The sequence below is a fragment of the Marmota flaviventris genome, chromosome 3 (assembly GCF_047511675.1).
Source record: "Marmota flaviventris isolate mMarFla1 chromosome 3, mMarFla1.hap1, whole genome shotgun sequence".
NCBI lineage: Eukaryota > Metazoa > Chordata > Mammalia > Rodentia > Sciuridae > Marmota > Marmota flaviventris.
The window spans coordinates 89,459,140-89,476,590 of NC_092500.1; the positions used below are offsets into that span (position 1 = coordinate 89,459,140).

The 17,451-nt window shown below is 35.5% G+C and overlaps 1 protein-coding gene across 1 annotated transcript in view; it reads right to left on the reverse strand.

Moving 5' to 3' along the window:
• Slco1c1 (solute carrier organic anion transporter family member 1C1) overlaps window positions 1-17,451 on the reverse strand; it is a 46,865-nt gene that overhangs the window by 9,918 nt on the left and 19,496 nt on the right. Inside the window, exons 7-13 of the mRNA XM_027934233.3 lie at window positions 16,661-16,759; window positions 14,662-14,907; window positions 13,505-13,669; window positions 9,567-9,762; window positions 5,248-5,413; window positions 2,170-2,354; window positions 401-465 (exon numbers count right to left, since the gene is read on the reverse strand). Coding sequence (XP_027790034.2) covers window positions 401-465; window positions 2,170-2,354; window positions 5,248-5,413; window positions 9,567-9,762; window positions 13,505-13,669; window positions 14,662-14,907; window positions 16,661-16,759 — 1,122 coding nt within the window. The remainder of the gene's footprint in view (window positions 1-400; window positions 466-2,169; window positions 2,355-5,247; window positions 5,414-9,566; window positions 9,763-13,504; window positions 13,670-14,661; window positions 14,908-16,660; window positions 16,760-17,451) is intronic.

Genomic DNA, 17,451 nt, shown 5'->3' on the forward strand with positions numbered 1-17,451 from the left:
TCTTTCCATTTTAATAATTGAAAAAAAATATTTTTAGTCTTCAGCCTTTTTTGAGTAATATTTGGCTTTCTCTCTGAGGGCTCTCTCATAAGGTCCATGGATTTTATGACGACAGAAAAGTGTTGGAAGAGTGTTAAACAAAAACTGTGATTCCTTTCACAAAATCTCTATTTTATCTCTAGGATAGCACAGTACCCAGTAAATATTTCTGGGACACAAGAAGAAAGGGGTCAAAGAAATGAAGGAAAGAATAAACAAAGAAAGGAAGAAAAGAAAAAGAATATAGCCTCAGCCACTTGTATTATTTAGCTATGCATGGTAATTCTCTAAAAATATTCAGAAAAGTCTTCAAAATATACTTATGATGAGCACCCTAAATTAGATCATAGATTATACTTACCAAGAACTCTTATTGCTAAGGTGTAAATACCCAGGGCAAAAGACTTAAGTTGTGGCTTGATGCACCTGAAATCAACAAAAGCACTCTTACAAATGAATAAATAAGACCCATGAAAACAAGTAGAAATGTTAATGACCTTAACATACGCAAAATGATGTTTAAGTTCAAGCAGCATTTGTAGAGAACCCACTAGGTGCCCACATGGAGAGGATGAAATGTGTAAAAGCTGTGTTCCGTCATATGCACTGCTTCAGTGAGTTTAGAGTTACTATTTCTAGAAGGTAAATTACCCCTAGATGACATATTCTAATGGCATTGGATAAAGTAAAATCATAAGCTTAATTAGCAACACAGCAAAGCTCAGAAAAAAGAAATTTTCCCTAAGAAATTGCAAAAATTTGAAGCAATAATAAAAGATCAATAAGCTGTCACTAGGTTTTGTTACTTTTGATCTAAGAGCACAGGGCCAAATTGATCAAATTTGATAAGTCACTACTTCATGCCAAACATTTTTGCTAAATAATGGGGATCTGAACTCATCAGAAAAGTACAAGAATACATAAAACAACAGTAACATCATTAATATGACGTTATGACTTTATTTGACCTGTGGATTTTAATAGTAGTAATCATAATGATGTATAACCACTATGTCGCTAAATACTTCCAATAAATCACACCATTTAGTTTCTGCTTTAAAAGAGGCACACATCATGATTGTTCTCCTTCAGTCCAAGACAGTCCTTCTAACATGGGCATTCACCATGGTTCATTCAAGTGACTCCTTTCTACAGGAAGCAATCTGATTTTCACTTGGCCCAGCTAACGACCTGGCACAGTATTAGGTGTTAAAGAAGTAGCCACACAGGTATGAAAACGGAAGGGCAAAGCTTGTCCATTTCTCAAACTCATGCTCCCAATTTTCAACACAGATATCTCTTAAACCATTGAGAACTGCAAATTTGTAGATGGTAAGTTCTATTTCCTATTTTTCTTTCTTAATTGATTTCCATAATAAAAACTGAGAAATTAAAAACTGCACATAATACTTTTGAAAAGTTTCAGCCTAGAAAAACTTAGTATTCATCCTTGGATATGAGAATTAATTTGAAAACCACTCAAGTCATGTCACAAAAGATTGATTTGCAGTAAATTTGGACTTTTCAACTTATTGTATATGTCCTTTTACATATCAATTTAAAACATGCAAAGGAATGCATCATTATAAAAATAAGGGTTTTATATGCAAAAATGTTTAGGCATTGACACAATATGCATCCATTGGGAATCTCAATGGATTCAAAGCCATGAAATCACCCATAATAATTCCAATAAAATGCAAGAATATGTAGAAAAATCATAACCTATAGATCAAAATAATAAACACAAACATTGTGGTATTAGGTGAACTTTTGAATTATCTTATAAATTATATCTCCCATAACTTGGTAAAAGTGTATTTCATCTAAAACACAATTTATCTGTGCTAGTTAATACTATCACCAACATTAGAAACAACCTACAGTATTTACTGAATAACTACAGTGACAAAGGCACTAACACTGCTCTAGACCAACAGTTTCCAAACATTTTTTACTAAAAAATTCTGTTCATCTACATTTTGTATAAAAACCTAAAGTGGAAGCCACATAAAAGTGGAACAAGGGTGTGGGGCAAATTCCCTGAAAAGGTTATGAGGTATCATGATTTTCCACAGAAAAAGAATTTATGTCTTACATCAAATTGGTGAGGAGAGAATCAGTACTCACCTCAGAAGTAATATATATCCAGGTATGCCACCTAGGGATAAAGTATAGGAGGTGATGACAGAAATTACAAGGAAATACAGAAACATTCTGGGACATCCATTATCTTTTTGACATCTGCCCACCACGCCTGAAGAATTTCCTGATTTAAAGGTTGCCATTCCCACACAGGTACAGTTATAAAATATCTGCAATACAATACAGGAAAGTCCAATTATTGAGGAAATAATGAAATAAAATCAATGATATTTATTTAAAAAGATTCTATGGTGTAGTATAAATTCATTATATAAAAATGGAAAAAATAGTCTTTTTTATGTGTTAAAGTATATTGCACAAGGGGAAATCCCTAGAGATATGATATTTCAATATCAAAGAGCAGATGGTTGGTCTAAAAAGTACAAATCTTGCAGAACAATCAAGAAAATTTTACTAGATCCAACCGCACCTGACCTCCTTTACTACCACTTCCAGGTCTAAGTCACATTATTTCTTGCTCTGATTATTGCAGTGGTCTCTTTGTGGTCAACCTGTTTCTACTCTTATTCAGCTATAGTCTGTTTTCCACATACTAACCAAAGTAAATCTTTTAAAAAGTGGCACTTGGGTTGCATCAACATCTTCAACCTTTCAGTGGTTGCCATTATACATTTACATGAAATCCCAAATCTTTATAGTTGTTTACACATTCTCCATCATGTTGATCAATGCCCTCCCTGCTCTCCTGTTTTGACCACACATATGGCCCTTGCCCCTGATACCCCCCTCCCCAACATGGAAAGTTCCTTATTGCCTCATGGCCTTGCTATTTCCTCTATCAATATAGTTCCTCTCCAAAAAACTACATGGATGGTACCCTCATTTCAGGTTTCTGTTCAGATACTTAACTAGTGAGCATTTCTACAACCACTTATTCAAAATAGCACCCCCCATCACTCCATCTTCTCAGCCTAACTTATTTTTTTCACGATGCCTATCCGGATATCACCTACTTGTTTTTCTATTGTTAAACATTATTTCCCCATTAGAATACAATCTTGATACAGACAGACACTGCTTTGTTATCAATAGACACCCAGTTGGCCCTTTGTTTTAGATATTTGATAAAAATTGTTAAATAAATGTGCATATTGGGGGAATTTATGTTGGTTGTTAGGAAAAAAATCATAAAATTTCAACTGAAGTTTGACTGAAGAGAGACAACTTTTTAAATCCTTCAATAGTTTATTTCTGTAAAAATCATTTGTAAAATTTCATTTCATTGTATGTATATGTTCTTAAATATATATCATATATATTTATAATTAGTTGTCATTTTTATCACAGAAGAGTTTGTGATTTTTTGATAAAGAATTAAAATAAAGCTGACATTTCCTTTTCTAGGAAGAGTAGCAATACAGTTTTTGTTGTTGTTAAGTTGAAAATGTTTGAGAAACTGGGTGTGGTGGCACACGCCTATAATCCCAGAGGCTCAAGGTGAGGCTGAGGCAGGAGGATGGTGAGTTCAAACCCAGCCTCAGCAATGGAGAGGCATTAAGCAACTCAGTGAGACCCTGTCTCTAAATAAAATATAAAATAAGGCTGAGATGTGGCTCAGTGGGCAAATGTCCCTGAGTTCAATCCCCAGTACCAAAAAAGGTGTGGGGGGAGATAAAATGTTTGAATTGTGACTCCTAACACTCATTAGATGTGTAATACTAGTTCCTTGTATCTCAGTGTCTCAATTCTCACACGAAGAAAATATATAAAATACCCAATTACTTGAAGACCAAAGATTTAAATGTAATTTTGTTTTTAAAAGCACCTATCTTATGCTGTGGTGTGTAATGGGTACTCAAGTTAAGAAAAACTTTTATGCAGTTCTGGGCAAAAGAGTAGTAGCTGGAAGGAACAAATGGAAAGGAAATAGAAGAGAAGATGATGGTGAAAATTCAAATTTCAGACAGGTCAAAGTCTTATTCACTGTTGCAAGAGGCCAATCCTTTCTGATTTGAATAAAATGCCAAAACAACAGAAAAATAATCTGGATAAAAAAACAACAAACTTTATCTGCATGTGCATTTATCTAAGCATTTCTATTCAGCTGATAAGCTTATACATGTGGTCCACCCTCAACCCTTTAACACTGCAGATTTCATTAGTCACAAGTGGTCTGACACAATGAGTGTAAGGAAGATCCCATGTTTTGGCAGGAATGTAAACGTGTTTACAAGGGTCACTTAAGATTAAAGAGCATAATATCCTTCACAATTGGTTTTCATTATGAACCAAATGCTTGTCCTAAATTCTCATACTGAAATATTAATGCCCAATGTGATGGTATTTAGATGGAAGGCCTTTGGGAGGGAATTGGGTCATGAGGTCATAGCCCTCATAAGAGACATCTTGCCCTCCCTCTCTGCCAGCTGAGGGAAGAAGGAGAAGATAACCAGGAAGCTAACCCTCTTAAGGCACCTGATCTGCTGGCACCTTCATTTTGAACTTCCTAGGCTCTAGAACTATGAGAAATGTTTGTTGTTTCAGCCACCCAGTCTATGGTGTATTTGTTATAGCAGTCTGTACTAACAGAGACAGCTTCTTACTGAGATTTCCAGTTCATATCTCTCTTCTATAATGTAGAAACCCTCCATTCTATCCCACCTATCCTTTTCATTACCACACAGATTTCCTTATCTCAGAACTTTCCGCAACTATCAGCCTTCTAAAATAATCATCTCCTGGACCCCAGGGCCAGCACCTCTTGACATAGACTGCCTACTACAGGCTTCTATTTGTCATGCCCCTAAAATCTCCAAGGACTATTGGTCTTTGGGTAAGGAAACTTGATATAATCGTAAGATGGGTACTTCATTATTCATGACTAATACTCCTTCTAAGCAAAATGAGAGAAATAGACTACTCTCTGTTTACTTTAGATCTACTAGGAATGGTGATGAATTTCCTATTTTCACACGAAAGAGAAAGGGAAGGGTAAGAGCCAGAGCTCCTATTAGTGTGATCTGCTGCTGGGTCCCTGAAGGTAGGGTAGTTCTACAGAATAACAGGCTTTTGGGCATATATTGTGGGGGAGGAGGTTCTTACAACACTCTTTCCAGTCCTGTTGGAGGCTTGACAACCAGCAAGACAAGCTGATGCATATGTGATTCCATTTTCACCACACATAGGTTCCCATTTTGTCTCTGAACATTTGCATCTTGAGTTGCAATCTGAAAAGAGAGCTCGTTCATGATAAGAGACAGGTTTGGTTCTGAAAAGAAATGCAACAGCATAAGTCATTACCTCTTAGCAGGCAGCACCCTAATATTTTCAAAAGTCAATGTTCTTGAGAGACATGCATGATAGTGCTAACAAAGTTGCCTTTTGGAAACACAGTTGTCATCAGAAATGCCAGTGTCTGATACTTAAATGAGTTGACTACTACCCAGCTTCCTCTTGAAAGTTATCTTGAAAGCTTACAAATTCACACAATGCCCACTTTTTAGCTCCAGTTTCCTGCCTCTGGGATCCTCTAATGTGTTTATATGCAAAAGTGCAGGAACATGACTACAAGGGAGGAAAGTAAACTTCTAGAACCATTTATGACCCAATTTCATTGCACTTAAGGTGTGTGTGGGTGGGGGTTTGTTTCTTTCATGAGTTTCTGAATATCAAAAGAATGAACAGTGCTAATGATAAGATGTCAGAAAAAAACAGCCAAACAGTTAGCATCCAGCACACTTTCAGCGTTTGTAGGAGTTACCCATCTACTTGTTGATGTCTTACCAACAATGCATTTTAAGGTCACCTGTCCTTCCTCCTGTATATTCTCCACAGTATGGATCTCTTCCATGTCTGATATCATTCTTGCTTACTGATTACACATGTTATATCAATAAATTATCTGATCATTTAGTCCTAAAATTTTATTTGAAACCTCTTAAATTTTAGCTTTCAGAAGATGGAAGATGGCTATAAGTACGAATAAAACAATATTTACCCTCAAGGTGCTGGCTCTTTTGTATGGTTATTTTGCATATTGATTGGTTTCTCTCTTTTCTTTCCCTTCCTTTTGTTCTATTCTATTCTCTCATATTCTCCCTTAATCTCTATCAGAATTCCCCCTCCCTCAATTTTCCTCATGCCAGGTGGTCTAACACTTTAACTCTTTCTCTTTTGCACTATTTGTAGCCCTCTATTCTTCTCAAAGGACACTATAGCAATGGTAACCACTTATATCTGCTCCCTATGTTACACCCATTGGGTCTTTATAATTCACCTTTTCCTCTTCCATTTTGAATTTATTTATGTCTTTGCCCATCCCTACCCTTGTTTTTTTTTTTTTTTAAACAAAGATATTTGAGGGACTTATATGAACAAATAACACACTGGAATGTATATTCAATGAGGGTAAGATCCATTTGTTTTATTCGCTCCTTCATCTCTAGTCAAGAATTCCTTGCACATGGTAGGCTAAGAAATAAGAATTGTAGGAAGTCAATCATTATAGAAAAACTGTATTTTATTTTGGAGAAGGAATCAGTCATTTGGCCTCAATTCCATGGCCCTCAAACTGCTATGGATTTGATCATCTAAAAATCACTCCAAAGAGTGAAAGGGTATTCAGGACCCCTGGAAAGCCCTACAGGAATATTCAATCCTATTTTCTTCCATAAAGTATTAACTATTAGCTGAGGCTGTTAGTATCTGAAACTATTAAAATTAGTCTTTGAAAGTAAAAAATCAGGCCACTATGAATACTATGGGGCTGAGACTGTGGAAGGTTGGAACTGGAAAGAAATTTAAAGTAATTTAGGCCAGCCTCTCATTTGACAGATGGAAGGTCTGGTCCAAAGTGTGTAGGTAACTTGCTCAAAAATCACATCATTTTTTGGTGACAAACCTGGAAGTAGAACATTGCCAGGCGCCTTGGTTCTAGGTTTTTATCTCACATCAGGGTTACTCTCATTATTTCAGAAGAATTGTTTCTGTTATTCCCACATCTAAAGCTTGTCTACAGTGTTTTTCAAACACAAATTTTCATAATCAAAATTTTCTTTTGGAACAAAGCATTGTGGGGCAATTCATGGGAAGCATTATTTTATATTACTGAAAATAAGTTTAAATTTACACCTAAGGAAGAAATTAATCACATACAAATTTTATGAAAAAAGTGTTGACAGGGGAGTTGTAATTCAATATTTTAATTATAAGAAGACTTTTAACAAATATACCAAAATGTTTAAATACTAATGAAATTTTTCTTTCAAAACATTTATGCTGAAAGGTGAAAGATTTTCCCAGTGATATTGCCATTTCTTTTGGCTGCTTCCAATAGCAAAATAATTCTCAAAAGTTAAGTATTTTCCATTATTGTTGATATTGTAAAACATGTGGAAAGCAATTTCAAAAGAGGAGTTTCAAAATGTTTTAAACAATTACCTTATTGCAATGCAATGCTACTATGGTCTTTCAAAGTGACTGCTTTGAAAAGGCTAATTCTCAAAGAATATACTACCTTTTATTTCTTTAAAAATATATAATCTTTTCCAAGCACAGGGGTGAACATTTTTTATCCCAGCAACCTGGAAGGCTGAGGCAGGATGATCACAAGTTCAAAGCCAGCCTTGGCAAGTTATCCAGGCTCTAAGAAACTTAGCGAGACTTTGTCTCAAAAAACAAACAAACAAAATCTAAAAAGCCTAGGGATGCAGCTCAGTCGTTAAGCACTCCTGGGTTCAATCCCAGATACCAAAATCGCCATCATTGGCAGTAGCAGCATAACCATCTTACCATAATCTTTGATTATGTAAATATACTTTCAATGTAAACCTCAACAGCTATTGAGGTTGCTATCTGTTTATGTTTGCTTATAACTTAGAAAAATATGTTCTTGTAGAAATTACACTAGACTTTGAGTCATGCATGTATTCAAATTCAAGATTTACCATTGACAGACTTTAATTTGGGGAAAATAGTTACAAAGATAACAAAAATAAGCTTATAAAGATGTTTGGAGGATACAAGTGAGAAAATAAAAGTTAGCATGTTTTGTAAAGTAAAAAATATTAATTTGTCTCCCACTGTCCATCTACCCTAAGGATCATAGGGACTGTTAAAGATGACACAGGATTTCTACTCTATCCAGAATCTTCTTGCAATTTAATATGTACAACATTCTTAATCTATGTTGTTGATTACCAAGGTGACAATTTACCCAGTTGAGTCTAACAATACTACTGTAAGAACTCCAAGAAGACATAATTTATGGACTTCAAACTGTTTTTCCTGAACATTTTGAATGGTAAAAAGTAAAACTTGTGCTCAGTCAACAGAAGAAACCAGTTCAATGAAGGCAACAGAAGTCAGAGCATAAAGACAAGATAGATAAGCATGGAAGAAGGAGTAGGAAGAGAGCTGGAGAGCAAGAAGCAAGAGGCCCAAACAGACAGGTTTAGAATAGTGCCCAGAGTGCTTGCCTTGGGCCCCTGGCAAAGGTTCAGGTAGTCAGGCAGATATAATCCAGGAGGTCGGCCTGGTCCATCAAAGGGGCCCAAAAATATTTTTAAACAAATAATGTAAAGATGGGTGAAAGAATAAAGGAAGTCACCTCTGGGAACTTGTGTTAAGAATCAGAGTGATGGGAAGGACCCATAAAGAAAATGGTGAAATAGGAACCACAAGATCTTGCCTTGTATTAAGAGAGTCAGACTCTGGAGACTAAGCAATCTATTCACCCACCATGGATGACAGTGGTACAATAAATATAAATAGTAAATATTCTTCTGATCCACTGTAAGACACCTAGCTGTTGTGGGAATCACTACAGTAGGGACAGATATTGTCTCCTGAAATTCCCTGTGATTTGAGTTCAACAGAGACCATAGAGGATGGCAGAGAGACCAGTCTAGTTACCCAAATTCCCTAAGGGAGGAAAAACAATTGCTTCCAATGGAACACTTACTTTGTGTCAGACGAGTACTAACCACTTTGGTCTACAAGATATTACTAGGCCTTAGAAAATCTTAACAGGAAATTATTATTTTTATTTTAAAACTGGGGAAATGGAAGCTGGACTGGTTTAAATAATCCATAAAACATCACTCCATTAAGAACAGGCAGAAACAAGATTCAATGTCTGTATTTCCACTATCAGATTGTGTTATTTATCAGGTTGATTTTCTAATGCAAGGTGTGGATTTGACATCTTTTATGTTTCCATAAGATATTCAAATATAAAGGAAATGACAAAATTTTGGTGACAGCAACAAAACAAAAACAAAAGTTTTAAAGTATCACGAGTTATTCTATGATAAAGCAATAATTCCTTTTCCATAGTTGTGATACTTAAAAGTAAAATTACCTTATTTTAAAACTCTAATAAACAAATCAATCTCCTCAAATTGTATGATGAAGAAACATACCCTTGGTAGGAGATGGTCAGTCCAGCCACATCAGAATTTTCACAGCCCAGAGCAAAGAGGGAAAGGAAGAAAAGGTAACCAAAGACAGATGATCCCAAGTAGAGTTTTGCAGCTCCACATACACTGATTCTGAACTTTTTCATGACTATTCCCCCAGAGAATATTCCAAGGGCCACTGCAGGTATGTTGATGAGCCCTGAGGGGAACGAGGAAAATATGTTATTCTGTGAATCTCCAAGAAATCTAAGTGTACTCACATAGATCTCCCAAAAAATTATACCAAAAAAAGAGAGAAATATTTCCTGATGTAATATTAGACTGTTTTGTCAGTTTAACTTATAGAAATATTCAGTCACTATCATTTACTAACATGTATCAAGAGTTTTTCATGAAAGTCATGGAGTCAGAGTCTCAGAACTCTTCCTGGTATAATGTTTAACATGGAATAGTAAGTGAATAAGTACTGAAATCAATAAATTGATTAATCAATAAATCTATGAATTGATGTCTTTCTGGTCTAACCCCAGAGTTAGCAGTTACAGTCAGGTGGCAAGTATGTGACCATTAATGCTCCTTAAGGTTGTACATAAAAAAATAATAGACACATGGAAAGTAGGGAATTGAAAAAACAGAAGTATTGGTTTCCATTTTCTGGCCCAACAAAATTTATGTATTTATTTTTGTCCAGCTTCTTAGGCCCTTGGTCTGGTCTCCTTTCCAGTAACAACAAGAACACCATATATTTATTTACTTATAATGTATAGTCCACTTAGCTAAGCATTTACTCTTCACTACAAGAGTAGGCATACTATTATCTTCACTCAGAGAGCAGTTTGTTCACTGTCATAGTTAGCAACTGGTAAAGCTAGCTTTGGAAGCAGGGAGTCCAAAGTCAAGGTCCAGGCTTTCTATGACTAGAATATACCACCTAGCCTTCAAGGGATTTGGAAGATAGTGTCCTTGATAAATAGTAAGCAACCTCACTTAGTTATCAAATAAATGTGGGTTAAAATCAACTCTAGGAAGAGGTCCCACAGAGTGGTGGAGAGCTTGAACCCTGGGAACCCCACTGCTTGGGTTTGGATCTCATTCTGCCACTTCATAGCTGTGCAACTGCAGGTCATTCTCTGAATGTCTCTAAACATGTCTCCTCACCTGTAATGTGGAGTGACTACTTGAGCATCCATTATTTGAATGGGACTGAAGTAGTTTAGATTTTTTTGTTTTTATTTTTTCAGATTTTGGAATATCTGCCAATACATAATGACACATCTTAGTGATGGGACTCGATTCTAAACAAGAAATTCATTTATGTTTCATATACACCTTATACACATAGTCTGGAGGTCATTTTATATAATACTTTAGATGTGCCTGAACTTGTAACTGTGACAGATGCTTAAGGTCAGGCATGGAATTTTTCACTTGTGGCTTCATGTCAGCATTTTGAGTTTGGAACGCTCAACCTTTACATGTTGTTAAGGTAATGAATTGAAATTATTCATGAAAGGTTCTTAACACAATATCTGGCACAATTAAAATTAACTTCTATCAGGTTTACAGAGACGTATTGGAAGTAGAATAAAGAATGGAATCTCTGTGCTGGGAAAGACTTGGGAAAAGAGGCTCTTTGGTACCCTGTTGGTTAGACTATAAAAGGTATAACAACAGAGAACAATTTGGCACTCAACAGTAAACAACTTCTCTGCTAATTAGAATTCATTTCTCATACTGTATATCAGTCAACCCTGATGCCCACATTATTTTCAGGTTTTGAGACAATAATTTTTTTTTCAAAATACTAAGAAAAGTTGAAACTTGTATAAATTTTAGCCATCAGACAGGTACAACTACAAACTCAGCATTTGCTGTGATAAACAATCATCTCAAATTCTCAAGCCTCTGACTCACAACCCAGGATGAAATAGTTAAGTGAAAATAAAACACTGACATCTAGTGTTTTATTTTTAATGAGCAACGAGCAAATTTCCTTTCTTCCTTCCTTCCACCTACCTTCTTTTGTTCTTTCTTTCTAAATTGTATGTTCAGCCTCTTAACTAAGTTTTATAGAACCCAAAATATCAAATATATAATTATTATTAGTTTACTATTATATGACTTTATTTTTAAAATGCATTCATCACATGTGGATAGATATTAACACAAGGGTAATTTGTTCCATCCCTTTTGAGATGAGTACGGGCTATGTGAACTAACATTAAAGTGATCATATTAGAAAGCCGCCAAGCTTGAAGGGGGGGGCATGATCACGCAATTGGAGAAATGCTTCTCCAGCTGAACTGATATTTGTGGGTGTGGCAAATGAGAGTATTCCAGAACCCCAAAGTGACAAAAGTCAGCTAAAAGGCACTTGATTAGTATCTTAAAAACAAAACAGATAATAGAAAATAATTAAATAGAAGCAGTTACTCATGAGCCAAGTTACTTAACACTAATATTTTATCCTAATTTTTAAAATGTGAATGTGCAGATAGAAACAGCTAGCTCTCCCTCTGTCCCAGGTTCCATTTCCTCTGGAGCTAAGTGATGTACCATGATTTTTAAATAAAAAACTTATTCATCATTATGCACACGCTAAGGTGTGTCCTGCCATTGCAATCCCTGGGGAGAAGATGGTCTTCTTCATTTTCCTTTTTCTTTTTCATGATTGACTTAGATGGGGTTTGGGAAAAATAATTCTAAAATGTTTCTTCAGGTAAAATGGTCAATAATAATATGAAACAATAATGTTAAAGCAAAAAAAAGTTTAGTAATCGAACCTTTTATCATCTAGAATTTTGGAGAGTAATCCAAATTTGAAGGGTTGATTAATTTAGTATCTGCTAAGTGCCCATTATCAGGGATCATTACAGGAAAATTATATCTCTAAAAGTACAAAATATGCTTTCCTCTCTCAGAGATAGATATATGAAGAGGTTTTTTGTTTCATTTTATTTTTTTCTTTTAATATTAGAGATTGAACCCTGGGGCACTCAACTACCGAGCCACATCCTCAGCCCTTTTTAATTTTTTTTTTTTTTAATTTAGAGACAGTGTCTCACTAAGTTGCTTAGAGCCTCACTTAGTTGCTGAGGCTGGCTTTCAGCTTGTGATCCTCTGGCCTCAGCCTCCTACATTGCTGAGATTACAGACATGTGCCACCGTGCCAGCCATAAAAAGATTTTTAAAATTTTTTTTATGAAAAATGAATTATTTTTAATTATTGAGTATAATAAAATAACATGTCATAAGAAATAGAGTATATTTTGTGCCTTGAAACAGTAAGATTAAATGATATATTCATGAACTAAAGGAATAATCTAAGTTTTAAAGGTATCCAGTTACTTCCAGTTGCTCACTTACATGAAGACTCTGGCTCTTCTTCATTCATTTCTTTAAGCTTTTCTTGGTCCTTAAATTTCTTTCTCATTACTGATTGTACTGAAGTGCCAGAATTCAAACCCTTTAAATAACTGTAATGGCAGGAGTCAGAAAAATCCTTTGACTCTGAGCAAATATAAGCTTTGGTTTTTGGTGAATACTCTTTAACCTAATGTAAATACCCATTTTATATAATCCTAGAAACTGTTCATGAAAAATGGCCAGAGGTGTGATGTCTCAGCTAAACTTGAAACACAAATATCCAGCATTAACAATGTCTTAATAAAGTACACAGTAGGTCTATGTGATTCTATTTCTTCAAAAACTGCAAGCAGTTCTTTCTGGGTCACACACTCACAGTTATAAATAATTCTTGCTACACAGTTTTGCCACAGACTAAGTATTTTACTCTACTGGATTTTTTATACTTATTTTTAAAGTTCATCTAAAATACCTTAAGTTACCTTCAGTCTAAATATTGAAACAATCTATGATTACTAAAGTTAGCAATATGCATGTGAGACAGTAACCATGGGAAATTATGAAGGACAGCACACCAATAACAAAGTTGGCTTTGGAGGAAGACTGTCCATACTGCTGCTCGATGTACTTTGGTTTATATGTTACCATGCCAAAGAGAGAATTGAACTGAATGGTGCTTGCACACAAATATAAGAAGTACACTGGGTTTCCAAAAAGAGTCTTCAGCGATGGAAGGAAATCTGTAAGACAAATAACATGAAATAATTAAAAACAGTGTCACCCTTGGTAGAAGACAGAAATGTAGCAGCAGGATGTAGATAGCTGGGTCCCTGTGACATAGTGCTCAGGAGCATTCAATGTGGTGCACAAACATGTCATATGTACACATCTGGACTCCAATCTGGCCAGGTTCGATTCAGACATAGACAGTTGCTTCTGCAAGCATGTAAGACAGACTGTTAGAGCTGTACATCAGCTAGGAACCCTGATGAGGGTTAAATCCTATGGGAATGAGAATAACCTCTCATTGTCCAAATAAGAGTCACAGGTGTTTTTTGGTCTTTAGTCTTCAAACGGGGATCACAATCACAAGAAAAGAAATATGGATACTACCTTCACTTCACACATGTATTCAGAATTAGAAAGGAGCTTAGGCATTCTCTTTTCTTCCTATTATGCAGCCAACCAGTTGGAAACTGAAGAATTTCTATAGTGTGAATACAATATTCCCTAAGGGAAATGAGGAAGGGGAGGATTTGTTGGTCACCCATTTCCATGAAGGGAATTCACTAGGCCTTTTTGCCTGCTCCACACTGATTCCTTTGATGGCTAGTGGGAGACATGCATTGGTACACATTTCTCAAATGGATGGCTCTTGGCTGCTAATGGCTTGAAAACCCTGAAGATTCACTCTTCCTTTCTGCCCACTGAGACTGACAGAATGCAGCAACCCCAGGTGGAGACAAGAGCAGGACTAAACGGGAGGGGTGTGAGAGCATTGGTGTAAGCAAGGAAGGCTGTCCAGACTTCTGATCATGTGGGCCAATCAGTTTTCCTGTAATATAAACCTCATGTTTTGAACTCCATTTCCACTTCCTGAAAGTTTCTCTCTCTCTCTTTTATATTTTTATATTTAACACAGAAGGGGAAGAAAATGGTATTTTTTTCAAGTGCCCCAAAGTCCTAATAGGAAAACTAAAAGTACTTCAAATTCAAGGAGAATCCACCTTACCTCTTGCCATCTCCATTACTTTTACTTTTTCTCCATGAGGTGTTTGATAGTTTATGTGGTCATCAATAATAAATTTGGATTTCTCAGAGGAGGAATTGGAGTCCTCTGCACTTTGGGGTCTTGGCAGACTCTTGGGTAAACACCAGAAAGGAGCAGCTGCAAGAAGACTGAGGGTTCCTGCTATGAGATAACCAAGCCACCAGGCACCAACCCACTGGGGATCCTTCGGGGTGATGGTTACATGGTCTGAAAGAGAAGATGGCTAAGTAGCACGTGAAGCAAAACCAATGCATTGAACTTAGTTACTTAAAAAAAAAATCAAATCCTAGCATCATCTCTATCACATCGTAAAATACCTAATAATTCGTACATGATATTTTTTCCTAATCTGGACATTATAATTATTACTCCTTGAAGGAAACAGGGTGTTAGTGAAGGATGAACTTCCTTTTGTTAACAGTATAGAGTCTAAATTGGGGAAGGGGTCTTATGATTCTCACACTGTGTTTTGTGGGTCTGCAGTGAAAATCCTGGCAGGAGGAGGCCAATCAAAACCTCATGCGCCAGCTGCCTCATAGCAGTACCACCTTCATTTGATTTACCTATGGAATATCTGCCTTATTTTTCTCAGAGTTATGCCATGCAACCTCCAGCCCAAATCTAGTGCAAATCTCTCATTACACAGATGACTAATTTAAGACTTATTGAGGTTAAATCATCAGAATGTTATTTATTAAATGATAATAATTTGGTTAATATGGTTAATAACATCTCAGAGCTATTCTAGGTCTGAAGCCAGATTTTTATATGCAAATAAAACTTCAATCTTCTGTATCATTAAAAACTTTACTTTTGCACATCATCTCTCATGGTACTAAAAAGTAAATATTGGAATTTTTGAATCAAACTAAGTGGTTTTTTTTTTTTCCTGTGTAGGAACCTATAAAATATATCATTATACCTCTCCCACATTCAAAGGACAACAAAATAAACACATGTCTTTTGACAAGTAGACTCAGTTGCCATTGCATTCTACCTAGTAAATGTTATTAGGAGCTTATCACTGCATGCTAACTGCTCCGCTTAACAATTCTCCTCTATAGTCTTCATCACATCTATTCTTCCTCCTCTATATGAGTCTCTACAACTGGATTTTAAAACTTCACAAAGACTAAGAATTCAACTCTTGTGTTCACTGCTGTACAATAACATGGGTTACAGTAAATATAAAATCATATTAAGGGGGTAAATGAATGAATAAACAACATTTTGGGGACGTGTTTTAGAGTTTATTTTATTTAAAAAGTGTAAGAATTTTGTACTTAATTTTAATACATGATTTCAATTTGCACTTCCAGATATTTTTTCCTAGTGACTCGTTTTCTTGTTTCAAAGTAATTTGGGGACTTATTTTTTAAAAGAAAATAACAGATAAATGCCATCTATTTCTTGGGGTTACATCTCACAGGGCTGGAAACAAAGAAGTAGCTATGGGAATATATTTCTTTTCTAACTGAGCAATCTTCTGGATGGAATACCAGTCTTGTTATGATGCTGTTTGGTAAGAAAAAAGAGAGAAATTTGGTTGCCAGAGACTTTCAATCATAGGTGTTTCTGGCAAGCCCTGAACTATATTATCAATTCATGGAGCTGCAATAAATGTTGACACACCTGAAACCAACTAGAGCCAACAAGGAACCATGTGTTCAGTCTTCGATATACTGAGATGCACTGAGTCTGGCAAACCAGAAGTGAGAAAGGGCTCATTGAATAACAAGCCAGGGGTCATCCCATTCTGATCACTGCTCATTTTTCTTATTTCACTTACTAAGGTATGTGATGATCATATCAAAATATTTACATGGAGTTATATTCATTTTATGAAAGATTACAACCTTGTCATTTTATTAATAAAAGCAATTTGATATTTTCCACACTGTCCCCATTTAAAAAGTTACAGTAACTAAGATAAATAAATAAGCAAAAATAAACCCCTTACCTAGATTTACAAAGCCAATGTCAACATATAGTTTGGCGCATAATGAGCCTAACAGGAAGCCAAAGATTGGTCCTATAATTGCAACCGTCTGCACACACCCTGTAGCAGAAAATTAAAAAAAAAAAAAAGGAAAAGAAAAACACTTCCATTTTTTCTTTGATATATTAATAAAATTTTAAACAAGAAATGTGAGATCCAGTTAGCTATAAATGTTTCAATTTCTCATTTGTTTGTGTTTAATTCATCAAATTTCCAACTGTACTGAATCAGGAAACAAATATTTCTCTCTTTTGGAGAATAAACACTTTTTAAAAATTAATTATTTACTTTTTTTGGTACCAAGGATTGAACCCATGAGTGCTTAACCCCTGAGCTGCATCCCCCGCCAGTTTTTATATGTTATTTAGAGATAAAGTCTTATTGAGTTGCTTAGGGCCTAAGTTGCTGAGGCTGGCTTTGAATTCCCAATCCTCCTGCCTTAGCCTCCTGACTTGTGGGTAATACAGGTGTGTGCCACCATACTCAGCTAATTATTTACTCTAATTGGTGAATTATAATTGTACATAATAGTGGGATTCATTATGCTGAATTCAAATGTGCACATAAATGAACACTGTTAATGCATTAACTATCCCTTAGTTAGAAAATAACACCAGGACTCTGAAGTTGTTAATTTCCTAAAATAGGCAAACTTTAGTTCCCAGTTAGATTCTCCATGGCTAAAAATTTGAATTAGTCTCATTTTGATAGTCTTTCAAAAATGTTTATGGTCAGTTAAGCATAACATCTAT